This window comes from Pelodiscus sinensis, chromosome 6 (genome assembly GCF_052426305.1).
Source record: "Pelodiscus sinensis isolate ZL-2025 chromosome 6, ASM5242630v1, whole genome shotgun sequence".
In the NCBI taxonomy this organism is placed as follows: domain Eukaryota; kingdom Metazoa; phylum Chordata; order Testudines; family Trionychidae; genus Pelodiscus; species Pelodiscus sinensis.
In genome coordinates this window covers 19,750,005-19,765,854 of record NC_143057.1, presented here as the reverse complement: position 1 = coordinate 19,765,854, position 15,850 = coordinate 19,750,005, and the positions used below count along the sequence as shown (strand labels likewise).

Below are 15,850 nucleotides of genomic sequence, written 5' to 3'. Positions count from 1 at the left end.
GGAAGACAGGCAAGGTTAAAAGGGAGGAGGTGTTAGATCAGGGGTCGGCAGCCTTTTCAAACCAAAGAGCCAAACTACAGTAAAACACCAATGGTCCGGCATCTGATGGTCGGGCACTCCTGATGGTCTGGCATCATTAGGAACCCGGAGGTGCTCCAGGCAGCCGGACCATTGGAGCTGCTCTGCCCCCAGCTTCCCAGATTCAGCCGCTGCTAAAACTGACCAGCGGCTGAATCGGGAAGCGGGGGACAGAGCAGCTGGAGTGCTGCCGGGTAGGTCCTGTATCGCTGCCCTTCGGGGCTGTGGAACCAACCTGGAAGCACCCCAGCTGTCCCTGATTCAGCCGCTGCTGAAACTGACCAGCGGCTGACTCCAGGAAGCCCGAGGCAGAGCTGCTCTGCCCCGGCTTCCTGGAATCAGCCCCTGATCAGTTTCAGCAGCAACTGACTTGGGTACACCTGGGACAGAGCAGCTGGGGTGCTGCCGGGTTGGTCCCACAGCGCCAAGATGCGGCACTGCGGGGACCAACCCGACAGCGCCGCAGCTGCTCTGTCCCAAGCGTCCCGATTCAGCTGCTGTTGAAACTGATCATCGGCTGACTCCAGGAAGCCCGGGCCAAGCAGCTCTGCCTCTGGCTTCCTGGAGTCAGCCGCTGGTCAGTTTCAGCAGCGGCTGACTTGGGAACACCTGGGGTAGAGCAGCTGGGGTGCTGCTGGGTTGGTGCAGTAGCGCCGCTCCTCGGCGCTGTGGGACCAACCCAGCAGCCCCCACAGCCGCTCTGCCCCTGGCGTCCCGATTCAGCCACTGCTGAAACTGATCAGTGGCTGACTCCAGGAAGCCCGGGGCCAAGCAGCTCTGCCTCGGGCTTCCTGGAGTCAGCCGCTGATCAGTATCAGCAGCGGCTGACTTGGGGATACCTGGGGCAGAGAAGGTGGGGTGCTGCCGGGTTGGTCCAGTAGCGCTGAGGAGTGGCTCTGTGGGACCAACCCGTCAGCACCCCTGCTGCTCTGCCCCAGGCATCCCCAAGAGCAACTGGGGTGTTGCCAGGTTGGTCTCGCCGCGCCAAGGGTCGGCGCTACCGGACCAACCGGGCAGCACTTCAGCTGCTCTGTTGCAGGCATCCCCGATTCAGCCGCTGCTGAAACTGACCAGCAGCGGCTGAATCAGGGACGCCTGGGGCGGAGCCGGACTATCAGAAGGAGGGGCTATGAGGGCTCTGGGGTGGCACCCCCCTCCACCCCAGACCCCTCATATCCCCCCCTTCTTATAGTTCGGCATATCTGATAATCCGGCACCCCCTGGGTCCGGATTATTGGAAGTTTACTGTACATCAAAATTCAGAACATGTGGTCAACAAAGAGCCAGTATAAGAGTGTATTTTCAGTCATGCAAATGGACAACTTAATATTACTAATAATTGACATGATGATTAATAATAGCATAAATTAAATATTGTACTCAAGGACTTTATTTAATGGGACTTCTGCTGCGGCATCTTTTCACACATTTCTTTGAAGTTTACATCATAACTAGCCAAATTCAGCTTCATGCACATATTCAGGCTGTCTTCTGTCAATCTTGAGGGCAAATTACCTTTGATCTGATTCAAATGAGAGAGAGAGAGAGACTGCTCACACATATAGGTTGAGCCAAAACTTGAAAATAAGGCCAAGCTGACATTCTACATGGTGTTGTATGTGACAGGAAGTTCTTTCCAGGTTTGCAGAATCAGATTATCATTATACTCCAATTTCTTCATGTCAGTCCATTTGTGCAGTTTCACGTTGAGTAAGGCATTGTAAATCAGTATTCAGCTTGACGAATTTTTCCACCCAGATATCTGACTCATCAAAATCTGCTATTTTAATTTCCAAATTACTGACTGAGATGTCTGGAATGACGGTCAAATCCAGTTTTTCAATGGACGTTTTATGTGGATGAATTATTAATTTAAATAGAGCACCATGTTTTCAAAAGTCAACAAAACGAGACTTGAATACCATCAGGAGCTCAAACAAACCCAGCAAACTGCTGGAAATCAAGGCTGTTACTTGGATTTACTCTGATACGAATCATGAAACATTCATGATCTTTCAAAATGTGCAGTCTGCCTGTGTCGATATTTTTGATGAAGACAATCAGTTTTGACTCAGATCCAAACACTGCCTGCTGCAGAGTCAGGACTGTATTTCCTTACCCTTGTAGCTTAAGGTTCAACTCATTCAAATGACCGGTAATGTTGATGAGCTAGTAAAACTTGAGCAACCAGTCAGTCTGAAAGCTCGTTGCATTTGACATCCTTCATATCCAAAAATGACTTAATCTCATTAATGCAGGCAGTGGTGGAAAAAGTACCAAATAAAGTTACTTGAGTTAAAGTACTGCTACTTTGAAAAAAATATGTGACTAAAAGTCAAAGTATCCTTCTGGAAAACTACTTGAGTAAAAGTACAAAAGTATCGCATCTTAATTGACTCAAGTATCTACAAGTAAAAAGTAGCCATCATATGGAAATCGATGGTTAACCACCTGAGTTATCATAAGGCACCATTATTTTTCATACACGCATGCACACATGTGCATTTATATAACCTCATATATACTTATATGCGTGTGTGTGAGACAACAACAGCCGTTGATGAAGAAGATGCTCCTCGGGGGTGGGGAACCTTTTTTGGTTTGGAAGCCGCTGACCTATGGAAAAATCAGTTGGGGTTACACAAGTGAGAGGCATCTTCCCCCCCCCCCCAAAAAAAACCCTCACTGATATGGCCCCGATAGCTAGCCAATGGGAGCAGGGGGGAAACTCTCCCACGAGCAGGGCAAAGGATGAGTGGCAGTGTGCAGCGCTGTGCTACCTCTCCCCCACATTCCAGATCTGTCTCGTGAGGCTCGGGGTTTCCCACTCCTGCAAACGGGGCTGGCCTTAAGGAAAATGGTGCCCTAGGCAAACTTGCATTTTCGTGCTCCTGCTCTCCCTACCCCGGGCATAGTGTCCCAGTCCATTATCCTTGGAACCTGCTCAGTCCCATGCTCCCCTGATTACAGGGCTATTGTCTCTCCCCGTTGCAAAGCTCATAGTTCTCTTTGGCCAAGCCCTTCCTTTAAGAGCTACATAAAGAATGGATTATTTTAGCTGAAATCAGAGGTGGGGAACCTAAGACCCTGGGTCTGGATGTGGCTCCCAGCTTGCCTAGATCTGGCTGCCGAGGCTCAGGGCTTTCCTCCTGCATTGGGGAACCTGTGCCAGTGCTCCAACCTCCTCCCATTCCTTTCCCCCACCCATGGGGCTGGAGCACACAAAATCTACTAGCCTGGGCCCCCCACGGCTTTAGTGTGTGAGGGGAATGTCTGTTGTCTGCTCCATAATTTTCCAATAACTGTGAAAATTATAAAAAGACAAAAAGCTTAAAACATGACACAGTTACAAAACATAAAAAATGCATTCCACCAAGCCTTTTTATAAGCCAGAGCAGCAAGGATGAAGCATTGCAGAGGGGATGGGGCAGAGCACAGCCTATATTCCCACTGAGTTCTTCTGAGTTTAAGTGCCTCATTGAAACAGCAAGTTACAACAATCACATCTTGTCTTCAGATTCTCACACTACGAACCCCTGTGACTTGCAAAGCATAAAGAAGGTTTGCAGGTTAAGATGGGAGCAAAGAAAATTTCCTTAATATTAATCTTGATGCAAGAACATCACTGCTCAAAAACACCTTCAACAAGGCCCCCGAGCAGAGAAATTCCGTCATACTGATAAGTACAACTTGTAGTGAAAACATGAACAAAACCTCAGGTTGTGGATAGGTCATTAAGAATTGAATGGAAGGTAAATATGTTTCAACCATCCAGCCAGACATCATCCATTGTGACTCTTTTCCTAGGCGGCACATGGGAGAGCTGATTTCAGTAACAGTGCTGATGTGGCAGTTAAAGGCTTCTTCCTTGGCAGGGTCATTGTGCTAGTTGATGGTTATTTTTTTGGATGATTGGGATGCTTGCACATGTAGCTGTGCTTTAGCAAATTATAATGATGAAAGTAGTGAGTAACTAAGTGATTCTGGAAATGGTAGTGGAGTAAAAAGTACAGTATTTTCTAAAAATAAAACTACTTGAGTCAGGTATCACAAAAATAAATTACTTGAGTAAAGTACAAATACCGAAAAAATGTATTTGAGTAGTGTAACAAACTATTTCTACGTAGTTACTTTTCACCTCTGAATGCAGGCGGCAAAGCGAAACACAACTTTGTCATGAGATAACCAGCGAACATTGTGCATTGGTAGATCGGGGTATTTGGAATCTACTTGGTGGAGCAGTGACTGAAATTAATGGTGATTAAGAGCTGGGCAAGAATCCAATTTACAATAACAACCAATCCCATTACATTTTCGAGTTCAATTCCACAAGATTGCACACAGAGTGCCTCCTGATGCACAATGCACTGAAAGTTCAAATGTAGGCAATTCATCTGTTCTGACGAGTAAGAAATCACCTGTATTTTCCAACCGTGTTAGGTGCACTGTCCATACGTACAGACACAAGATTATCAAACTGTATTTCTTTCTCGTTTACAAAGTTGATTACAGTTTTACGAATGTATTTGCTCCTTGACTGATTTTTTTTATTGGTAATATCTCAATCATTTTGTTATACACAGCATTTCCACAAATATATTGTCCCAGAATACACAACTGATTAATGCCATGTATGACAGTTGTCTTGTCCAAAGCAAACGAAAAGCAAGTAGCTGTACTCAGATTGTGCATTTGTTCCTTTTCAAGTTGATGGGCCATTTTCACAGTTTTTGTCATGAATTATTTTTGCTGATGACGGCATGTAAGATTTTTGTCCTTGTTGTGAAACTTGTCAAATAGTTGACCACTTTTTAGCATGCATCTCTTCACGTAATCCCTGCCAGTGAAAGCTTGAATAATGCTGTATGAGCCTGCAAAACTTGTGGAGTTTAACTCCCATCTTTTTTTCACTATGCCAGCAGGCTATTTTGTCCATTGTTGATTTTTCACTGCAGCTCCTCACGGGCTTTTTTGTGCCTCCTCCTCGGGGTATCTTGTAGCAAATGCTGCAAATTTTTGTCATCAAATTCGATTTTGTTCGTTTGTTTGAGAACAGTCTCTCACTACAAATGAGACCATGTGGAAATCCAGACCTATTCACAAATGTATACAAATCTGTCCACTCCTTTTGAAAATTTCAATACTTGTTATAGCTCATTGTCTTTGCCATTTTTATTGTAAGGAGATTACAGAGTTCACCATCACGTATGATGATGGAAGGTTTTCTTGAGCAATTAAATAAAAAGAGAATCTGCATAACCCCCAATGCTGAAGAGGATGGATGGTTGTTCAAATGAACAGTTAAAGGTGAAATAGACCAAAAAAAAAAAAAAATCTTGACATGAGTAATTACACGTTTATAATTTTTTAAATTAATTTTTCATTTTAATTTAAAATTGTGTGTATTTTGGGAATGACAAAAGAGCCATATGTGGTTTTATAGGTTGCAGACCCCTGTGTTAGACTATATACCCAGAAAATAAATACATAACTTAAATAAACACACACACACATATATATGTATATAAATATTAACCAGTTCACTCACACTCTCTCATACACGTATGAATATAAATATCAACCAGTTAACACCTATACTTAACTAAATAACAAAGTGCCTGATCCATAACAATAGATTTTGGATTTAGAACTCCAGATTGAGAACGCATTTTGCTTAGCACTGAATTTTAAAGTCACTTCTACAGAAGGATTGTTACCAGTCTGTAAAAAACAAAAACAAAAAAAACCCCAGACATTTAGAAAAGCAGCAATTCTTAATTCAGTGGTCCCCAAACATTTCCCATTATGTTGCCTCCTATAATGGAACCTGTCCATGCCCTTCCTCTATCTCTCTCCTCCCCCTGTATTGAACTGAAACTTTTCATGGGAAAATGTTGCTTTTAACAATTTTTGAACAGGGATTATTCATTTGAAACTTCTTATGGGAAAACAGACTACACTGGTAGCAACACATACCTCACACTTTATCAAAACTTTCCTGATTTAGCAGTCTAAGATAGTAGTAGTAATGCAGATAAGGAAAATGTTTAAGACAGTAACATGACAATGTTGTTTTTGAAGTTCGGCATTTCTGTGGGTTTATTAACAGAAAGTAAAATGTTTTTTTTATAAATGACCTACTTTGTCAGCTTCATTGGATAACAAAGGTTTGGTTGGCTTTGTCTTGTTTTTCTGTTTACTAAATGTGGTAATATCCCAAGAAAGCAGAGAACTAGATCTTAGTTTGACTTACTCTCTGTGTTAAGCTCCAGGTCTGGGAAGGGTCTGTCGGGCAGGATTTTTACTAATGGAATGCTGGGAATGAATAGTATTTAACTTTGGTCATCATCCTAAATGTTGTTCCCCATACTTTTGATTTCAGACTCCTGCATTGAACTTGCTCTGGGAGGCATGCTGCAGTGAGAATGTAGCTGTGCGGACAGCCTGCTGCCAAGGCCTTGTGGCCCTTGTTGCACAGGATTATGCAGAATTCAATTATATTCTCAATACAGCTCTCAATCTGATTCCCTCTGCCAGGTAATCATTCATTTATATATATTTGTATACGTATTTGGGATCTTTGGCTTGCCTGTAAAGTTGTAGGTCTCATCTCTTGTCCTGTACTTAAAGTGTAAGTTTCATGGGCCAGGGACTGTCTTTCTTCTGTGTGCACAGACATGGTTTCCCGATACAGGAACTCTGAAGCAGGGTGAGGTCAAGGTAGGGTAGAAAACATGGAACCAGTGTCTGACTGGTGAGAGATGTCATATGCAACAGTCCTGCAAATGATAAAGCTCATATGAAATTTGACCCATGTGGTAGTCCATTTATTTTATATGCAAGAGTAATTTTGCATATGTGAATAATTCCACTGCAATGTTTAGCATCTTGTCTGAAAATATTGTTGGGGAAGTAGGAGAGCTAGTTTATAATTCTAGTGCTGCTTCACATTTTCTGTGCAACCAAGGGCAAATCAATATACCTCACTGTGTTACTACTTTTCTGCAATGGGAATAATAAAACTTAGCATCTCTCGAGGGTGTTTAAGGATCAATGTGTTACATGATGCAGAGGTATTGTATTGCTGAGCATCCTAAGAACTCTGCAAATAAAAATGTGTGAATGTAATCATGTACATGAGCGTAATAGTGTTTGAAGATGTATTTTGTTAGTCTCCTAGCCTTGTGAAGTTCAGTGAGATACTATTTTGGTATAGCAATTGTTTGGTTTTTAGCACTAAGCCTTTATGCGTAGAGAAAACTATTTTCTTGCTTAGGGCTACATTATGAGGCCATGGTAGCGACCCCATAGTCAAGATTGTAGGAACTATGCCATTGAAAACATTTCTAAACTCTTCTAACTTTCACAAAATTTCTTTTAGGTGGAAATTTCTTGTGCTTAACTCAAGCCAATGGTGATTTTAAGTTTGTGTAAAGTCAGCTAAACCTTTTTTGAGTTCTTTGGGCCTTTTAAATCAGAAGAATTCATAAAAAATAATTCATTGCTTTTAAAAATTACATTTCAGTCATTCCCAGCAGATAATTCAAAATCAGTTTATTCTGAAAATTTACTACAAGGATGTTTGTTTAATAATAGGGATGTAAAAGAGTAGTCAAATAATTGAGTCAACTACTTGAATTCCTCCCGCCCTGCTTTGCTGCCTCTGTATCTTTGCTGCCGGTTCCTTCCCAGCACCATCTCCATGGTGCAAGGCACTGGGAATGCAGAAAAGCAGCAGGGAATGCAGCACAAGCACCTCCCCCGATTGACTAATCAAGTAGTCGATGGAAATTCCATTGAGTAGTTGATTAACTGATTCATCAAAATTTAACATCCCTACTTTATACCAGGTTTACAATAGTTTTGACTGGAATTCTTGGACAAAAATATTGTAAGTATGTATTGCAGTAAATTAGCTATTGTAGGTACATGCTGCCCTCAACAGTATAGAAGCTGAACAACTCAGCCGTGTGTCATAGCTAACTAACTATAACTGTGCTTTTGGAACATGATGATCTCAGTCCAACTATGGCTGCTACTATAAAGTTTTCATTAGTTGTGCTCCACAATCTAGTGACAACTGTGAAATTCCTATATAGTTGTGAGTTTGCTACACTAGCAATAATTTAAGGGGAATATAAAATCATAGAATCTATAACACTAGAACTGGAAGGGACTTAGAGAGATCATCAAGTCCAGTCCCCTGCCCTCACTGCAGGACCAAGAACCATCTAGGATGATCCCTGATAGATGTCTGTCTAACTGACTCTTAAATATTTCCAGTGATGGAGATTCTACAACCTCGCTAGGCAGTTTATTCTAGTGTTTAACCACCCTGACAGGAAGTTTTTTCCTAATGTTCATCTCTTTTTGAACCTCCCAGAACTTTGGCCCATTGTTCCTTCACTCTGATCCCTGACAGATTTGTATTCAGATTTGTTGTGGGGTTTTGAAACACTGAGGGTATGTCTAGACTACTTGGCTCCGTCGACGGAGCCATGTAGATTTGTTTGTTCGGCAAAGGGAAATGAAGCCATGATTTAAATAATCGCGGCTTCATTTAAATTTAAATGGCTGCCCCACTCTGCCGATCAGCTGTTTGTCGGCAGATCGGGGCAGTCTGGAAGCTCCCCTGTCGACATGAAAGCCCTTTATCGTCCTCCACGGTAAACCTCATCCTACGAGGCATAACGGGGAGGTCGATAAAGGGCTTTCAGGTCGGCGCGAGAGCGTCCAGGCTAGCGCGCTGAGCCGACCAACAGCTGATTAGCTGTTGGTCAGCTCAGCGCAGCAGCCATTTAAATTTAAATGAAGCCGCAATTATTTAAATCGCAGCTTCATTTCCCTCTGCCGATCAGCCTAATCTACATGGCTCCATCAATGGAGCCATGTAGTTTAGACACACATTGAGTGTGCTGTATCTTTGAAGACATGTCAATACAAAATTGACTGCGAATGGGAGCCCAACATAAAGATCATCAAAACTCTGGGCCTCCTCCTAAGTCTGCTTAAGGAAATGTGTATTGTGACAGTGGAGAAGGTTATTTACTTTCTGCCTTTTCAGCAACTCTGCATCTTCTACAGTGATCTTGGCAGGGGTTTAGCATAACCTGGTAGGAATGTTAAATTTCAATTAACCAGCTAATTGAGTAGTCAATGGAATTTCCATTGATTACTCGATTAGTCAATAAGGGGTTGGGTGGGACGCTCACTATCCCAGCTGTGCCTCTGTCTTTTAAATGTAGTAAGGGCTGCCTGCGAGGCTCTTGCTACATTTAAAAGGCAGAGGCACAGTCCCCACTTGCCCTGTTTCCCACTGTGCCTCTGCCACTGCGCCTGTGGAGATAGTGCTGGAGGAAACTGGTTTTTAAGGTGGCTCCTGCTTCCCCTTGTGATGGGCTGGGCTGGGCCGGGTCTGGGCACATCTGAGGGTGTCTGCTCAGGGCAAATTGCTCAAACTTGGGGCTCCTTACAGCCCCAGACTGGAGGGGTTTTGCTCGTGAGGCTTCAGGCTGGCCAGATTGGTAGCTGAAGCGCTCGGTGTGACTGGTTTCTGGCCTATTTGGGAAGGTCTCCAATCTGGGGCTGTAAGGAGCCCTGAATTTGAACAATTCACCCAGAGAGGATGCCCTCAGCTGTGACCAAACCCAGCCTGGTCCGTCATACCCCTCCCTTGCTGCCTCTGATACAGTGACTCTGCCTGATATACCTGTGTTGTTTATCAGCTAGTCAACTAGTCGCTTATATGCCTAATATCTGCTGGTCGTTCTACTGTGTTATCCATTTCATATACCATGAAGGGCAACCTCTGATCTGGGATGGGCACTCCAGAGCTCACATGATTTTGTATTTTGTATGTGACACCTAATCAGTTCATTCAAATGATCATCCTCACTTCCCCATAAGTTTCCTCCACAATCAGATTTAAAGCTCTGCTTATTGCCTCTGATCCTTTAATGCTACCTCTCTTGCAGAATACTCATATGGAAATTCATCTTCAAGATTTTTTTAACAACATGGAAAAAAACTCGTTTTCTTGTATGGAAATCTAAAATGGGCCTAAAAAAACACTCTTGAGAGACCTATCAATGCTTCACAGAAAAACCATTAGGTTTTAGACCCTTTTGATAATACATAGTGCTATTCAGAAAATATAGTCTTTACTAGGAGTCTGAACTTCATGGACTATCTTGAGGTTTCGTAAGAATATCATTGTTTTACAAGAAATATTTGTTATCCCAAGTTTCCTTTCCCTTCCCTCTTTATGGGGGAGCTCTTTAACTGTTGTATGTTGTCATAGCTCCATTGACATTAGTGGAAGTAAAATTATTACACCATCTGAAGATTTTCCCCAATAACAGATGAAATTCTATGGCTTGTATAGCACAGGAGGTCAGACTGTGATCGTAACGGTCCCTTATGGCCTTAAAATCTATGAATCAATGCCATTGTTGTTATATATTTAGGAAATTATTGTAAATAAATACTTGTTTGCATTCTTTTACAGTTTTTTTCTCACTATAGGATTAATGCACACAGAACAGAACCTTCCTTTTTACATTATTTAGTAAGGAGATCTTTTGGCATAGTTCATAAATTACATACACATCTGTCCCTGAATCCCAAGTTGAATGTAAGATTGGATATTGTTGATATTTTGTTATGAAAAGAGAAGCCTGCCATTAGATTTTGCTCAATCACTTCACAGTTATTGTCATTTTATTCCTTTTTTCTTATGACTTTAATTTGTCATGAATTTGCTATTCCTTCTCTTTCTACCAGTGGATATTTACTTATCTCATAATAACTGAAGTAAGATGTAGCTAGGGCACCTGGAAACGTTGGTTATTCATTTAACAATTTTTTCCTCCCCTGCTTTATTTTAGTCAAGCACTTAACATTAATTCTATTTACCTGAGATGGAATCAGGTTGTTCCTAGCATATTCTTGTTTTGAAAACTCTGGAATATTTATTACCCAAAAGTAACCAAATCAGTCAGGATTACCTCTCTATAGAACTCAGCCAATGGGCTATTGAAATCATGGCCTAGTATATGTTTCTGATTGCATGGCCAGTTTACTTGTTTGGTTTTTTCCCCCTCTAGTCTAGATTATAGCAGCTTCCATTAGAATTTTTCAAACAGCTCTTGGAGATTATAGGAAATCCTATAAGCCTTCCAGAAATCCCATTGCTGGTCAGTTGATTTCAATGACTAGTAAATGAGGTAAGGAGAATAGAAGGAAATTAAACAATGTCATTGAAGTACCACTTACTGCTCCAAGCAAAAATCAGAAGAGATAACCCGTTGTCTTGAGATTGTCTTGAGTTAATTTTTAGTTCGTGGGATTTAGATGCATGATAGTTGACAATTGTAGTTGCTTGGTAAAATCTGTGTTTGCCATTTTGAATACCTTACCTTTTTATTCTTGCAGTCCATCAGGAATATATGTTGTTTTTAACATTAGAATAAATTACATTATTGCTTTCAGAAGGGTTTTCATCTTCAAAGTACTTCAGACATGGATTAATTCTCCATATAGGTGAGTAATATCTCTATTTTGCATATAGGTGAAGTGGCTTGCCTTGGAGGCAGTAACTATCAGTTCAGGGAGTGGAACTCTGGAGATCTGAGATCTGGGTGTTGTGCTTGGATCACTAAATCATACTTCTCATAGCAGACCAATGAATCCACTGTCCTATAAATGATGATAATGTTATCTATTCATTGTGTTTCAACAGAAATGTACATGGTTTGATCAAAATTATTGGGAAATTACTACAGATGCAGGCCCTTACAGTGGGCAAAAATGGAGACGAAGCTGTTTGGGATTTGTATGCAATCAGGTGAGATTCTTGTGCATGGAGTTATGTGCATTTTAATAATCGCTGTTTTTAAATGACAGACGCTTACACACACATTTACTAACTTGTTTATTGGCGACCTTTTTATGCAAAAGTAGCGAGTTCGCCACTGAGGCTCAAGAAGACTTCATATTTAGCTAACGAGTAGTAATAATCTTAAAAGCAAAGGTTTCAATCCTTGGTCAAAATCTTGAAATAACATCAGCCCCTTTCTTTAAAAGGAGAAAGCACAGTAGAAGCTTTAGAGAGCTTAATGCAAGAAATGCATAGTAATCACTGAAAGAACAGGAGATGAGACATTCAATGCCTCTGAGAGAATCATGGAGAAAATCTCACTTTATACTCACTAGTCCACATAATATACTAAAGCCAATATATGTGTGCTGTATTGCTGCCAGAATTGGTATTCCTAGAATATGGTCCCACAATAATAATAGTTACTTCGAGTTTCTAGAGCCATTATCAAGTAAATCATCTTATCTGATCTACTGTATATTTTGGAGAGTTTGTCTGTGTGTGTGTGTGTGTGTGTGTGTGTGCATCTGTCTTTTTTCAAGAACTCCTCCTAAAAAGTAAGAGCTAGAACCACCAAATTTAGTATGCAGCTTTCTCTCCTGATCATGTAAACCAAAGTAAGGGTTTGGTTGTGCCAGGACAATGGGCTGTGCCCAAAATGGGATTGCTTCTCATGAAACCATAAAGAAAAGAAACGGAATCTCCTGGGAGGTGGAAGAGGTTGTCTGAGGGGGGTGCCCTCCTCCCCAGTCATCTGGGACTACCTGATCCCTGAGCCTCCCAGCCCCCAAGTGCCCTCTAGAGGGGGTTTGGGAGGAGTTGAAGTCCTCCCCCTCACCCCAGTTCGTATAGGAACATTATTGACTCTTAACCTTTGTCAGAGAGCAAAGGGAAAGTGCTCCCTGCATTCCTCACTTAGGCTGGGAAGCGCAGGGAGCAAATCAACTTGGACCTGCCCCCACTGGGTGACATGCACCCCTTTCCTGGCTGTGTCCATTGCAGCTGCAGCAGGCATGGACGGGCACTTCTCACCTGTCCCCATACTGTGATGCTAAGTGAAGGGTCTGGGGTTCTCCTCTCTCCCTGGCACAGCCTGCGTAATGAACCCTCATCCTCAGACCCACCCCAGAGCAGTGATTTCAATGAAGAAAAACAAAACTTATATAAAAACAATAAGCAGTCCTGTGGCACCTTAAAGACTAACAAATATATTATATGATGAGTTTTTATGGGTGAAACCCACTTCATCAGATGTGTTGGAGTGGAAATTACAGAATCCAGAGGATATCCCTCTAAATTTATTTGTGTTAAGGAATCCGCGGAGATCTTCTAGTACATATATAAAATGCTTATAGCCATTAAAGTGTAATAATGTGATTGAACAAAACTGTATCTATAGAATCATAGAATTGGAAGGAACCTCAAGAGGGCATCAAGTCTAGTCTGCTGCATTCATGGCAAGGCCAAACACCATAGAGACTGGAGTCAGCGACCTTTCAGAAGTGGCATGCCAAGATTTAACTTACTCACTTCTATTTATGGATTTGCGTGTCATTGATACTTTTTAAAGCATCCTACTTACTTTTAGAAGCTTCATTAATGCATAAATTAAGATGCACATCTTACTGCTTAGTGTGATCCTTAGCCTTGCTTTCCCTTGCTGAGTTCTCCAATCTTGGGCTCGTAGTTTGATATTTTAAGCAGCATAGAAGCCTCTGTCTTCAGCACCACTCCTCTGGTGATGATGGTAGAAGAATGGCTGCCTGATTTCACACTGGAGAAGCAGCCACCGCCACAGCAGCTCCCTGACACTCCCATGCCACACTGCAGCCTCCCCCAAAAGCCACTACTGAGCACCTAGCCCAGCTCCAGTGCTTCGCCAGAGCTGAAGCTGGGCCTACGGCCGTGTGGTGACTTCCCAGCTATCCTGGGTGGTGGCCCCGGCCGCCCTAGGAGCCATTATCACAGCCACTCAGTCCAGATGCTGGAGGAACCACTGAGGAGCTGCTGCCCCAGCGCCGCCACCTCCCATCGCTGCTGGGCATGGCATAGCCTAACCTGCGTCTGGGGAATGCGGGGGGGAGGTGCTGGCTGCTCGCACACCATTAGAGTCCCACTTAGCCCAATCTGCAGCCTCTCTGCCTGAGCCCCGGAGCAGATGCATGGTAGAGGAAGAGGGGCTGAGCTCCCGCTATTGACCATGCGAGTACCACTCAAAATTGCATGCTGTATGTTGCTGACCCTGATCTAGACCATTCCCGAAAGGCATTTGCCCAGCTTACTCTTAAAAGTCTCCAATGATGGAGATTCCACAATCTCCATAGAACATTTATTCCAGTGCTAAATAACCCTGACAAGAAGTTTTCCCTCGTGTCCAGCAGGGTTCCTTGTAATGTGCATGCCTGTGCAAGAACTCCCGCACACCACCTTAGGAGAACTGCACAGAGGTTGCTCAACTGCCTTGGGGTTCAGCTGCCTGGTGGGCGACTGCCCTGCCCCAGAAGCAGCTGGGCAGCCAACACGGGACCTTGGCCCTAGCTTCAGCTCTTTCCCGGGGCTGGAGCTGCAGCCAGGGTGGGCCATGTGGCAGCTGCAAGAGCTGGAGCCTGGACCGTGGTACTAAAAATAGCACTGTGGCCCGAGCTCCAGTCCTGGCACCCGGGGAAGCCACCCACCATGTGGCCATGCACCATATGCTGGGACTGGAGCTGGGGCCATGGTGATATTTTAGTACTGTGGTCAGGGCCCCAGAAGTCGCCACACGTCCCCGGCCCCAGCAGCTCCTGGGAAGGGATGGCGTGGCTGGTTGCTCGTGGCTACCCCATGTGTTAGGACTGGAGCTGGGACCTGGCCCTAGAAGCTGGCAGTGCTTTTGGGGCCTCCCACAGAGTGCTTCTGGGGTTGGGACCATGGTATTAAAAATAGCACTGCAGCTCTGGCTTCAGCCCCCCACATGAGGCATCTGCCCACCAAGTTGAAGGCAGAATGTGAGGGAAGGGGCTGGTAGAGAACCAAAGGGAAGATAGGGGTAAGGTAAGGAAGGGGCTTGTGCTGAAGGGAAAGGAGGGGGCCATGGCAGGAGAAGAAAGGGGAAGGGAACAGGGTGGAGGAGAGAGAAATGCCAGGGGGCCAAGAGGAGACAATGAGGGGAAAAGGCGGTGGAAGGAGACAGGGTGATGCTGGGAGAGTCAAGGGGAAGAGCAATGGGGGGCAAGAGGGAAGAAGAGGAGAGGGGATGAGTGGGTGCCGGGAAAAGAGAGGTTGGAAGGAAGGGTGGGCATGAGGAAGGTGAGAGATGGAGCAAGTCATATGCGAGGGCTCAGAGAGGTGTGAAAAGAACTGGGGCAGAGGGTAGTGAGTGGGGTGGTCACCAGGGAGGAAGAAGGCAAGGGGGGCAGGTGTTGAGAGGGGAGGGACAGTGAGGGAATGGGGAGGCCCTAGGAGGGTGCAGGGGGTAAGGGAAGGTGCAGCTACCAAGGGGATTGTGGGGTTGAAGCAGAAGGGCAGACAAAGAGAGTGGAGTGGAGAGGAGGACCTGGCGCCAGAGGAGAGAGGCAAGGCAGGTGGGTAGAGGGAGATAGAATCATAGAATCATAGAATAATAGGACTGGAAGGGACCTCGAGAGGTCATCGAGTCCAGCCCCCCGCCCTCAAGGCAGGACCAAGCTCCGTCTACACCATCCCTGACAGATGTCTATCTAACCTGTTCTTAAATATCTCCAGAGAGGGAGATTCCACCACCTCCCTTGGCAATTTATTCCAATATTTGACCACCCTGACAGTTAGGAATTTTTTCCTAATGTCCAATCTAAACCTCCCCTGCTGCACTTTAAGCCCATTACTCCTTGTCCTGTCCTCAGAAACCAAGAGGAACAAATTTTCGCCTTCCTCCTT

The 15,850-nt window shown here is 44.0% G+C and overlaps 1 protein-coding gene across 1 annotated transcript in view; it reads left to right on the top strand.

The window, feature by feature from the left end:
• Positions 1–15,850, top strand: part of FOCAD (focadhesin) — a 231,132-nt gene that overhangs the window by 16,604 nt on the left and 198,678 nt on the right. The window contains exons 5-6 of the mRNA XM_075931485.2: positions 6,461–6,615; positions 11,819–11,923. Of these exons, the coding sequence (XP_075787600.2) occupies positions 6,461–6,615; positions 11,819–11,923 (260 nt within the window). The remainder of the gene's footprint in view (positions 1–6,460; positions 6,616–11,818; positions 11,924–15,850) is intronic.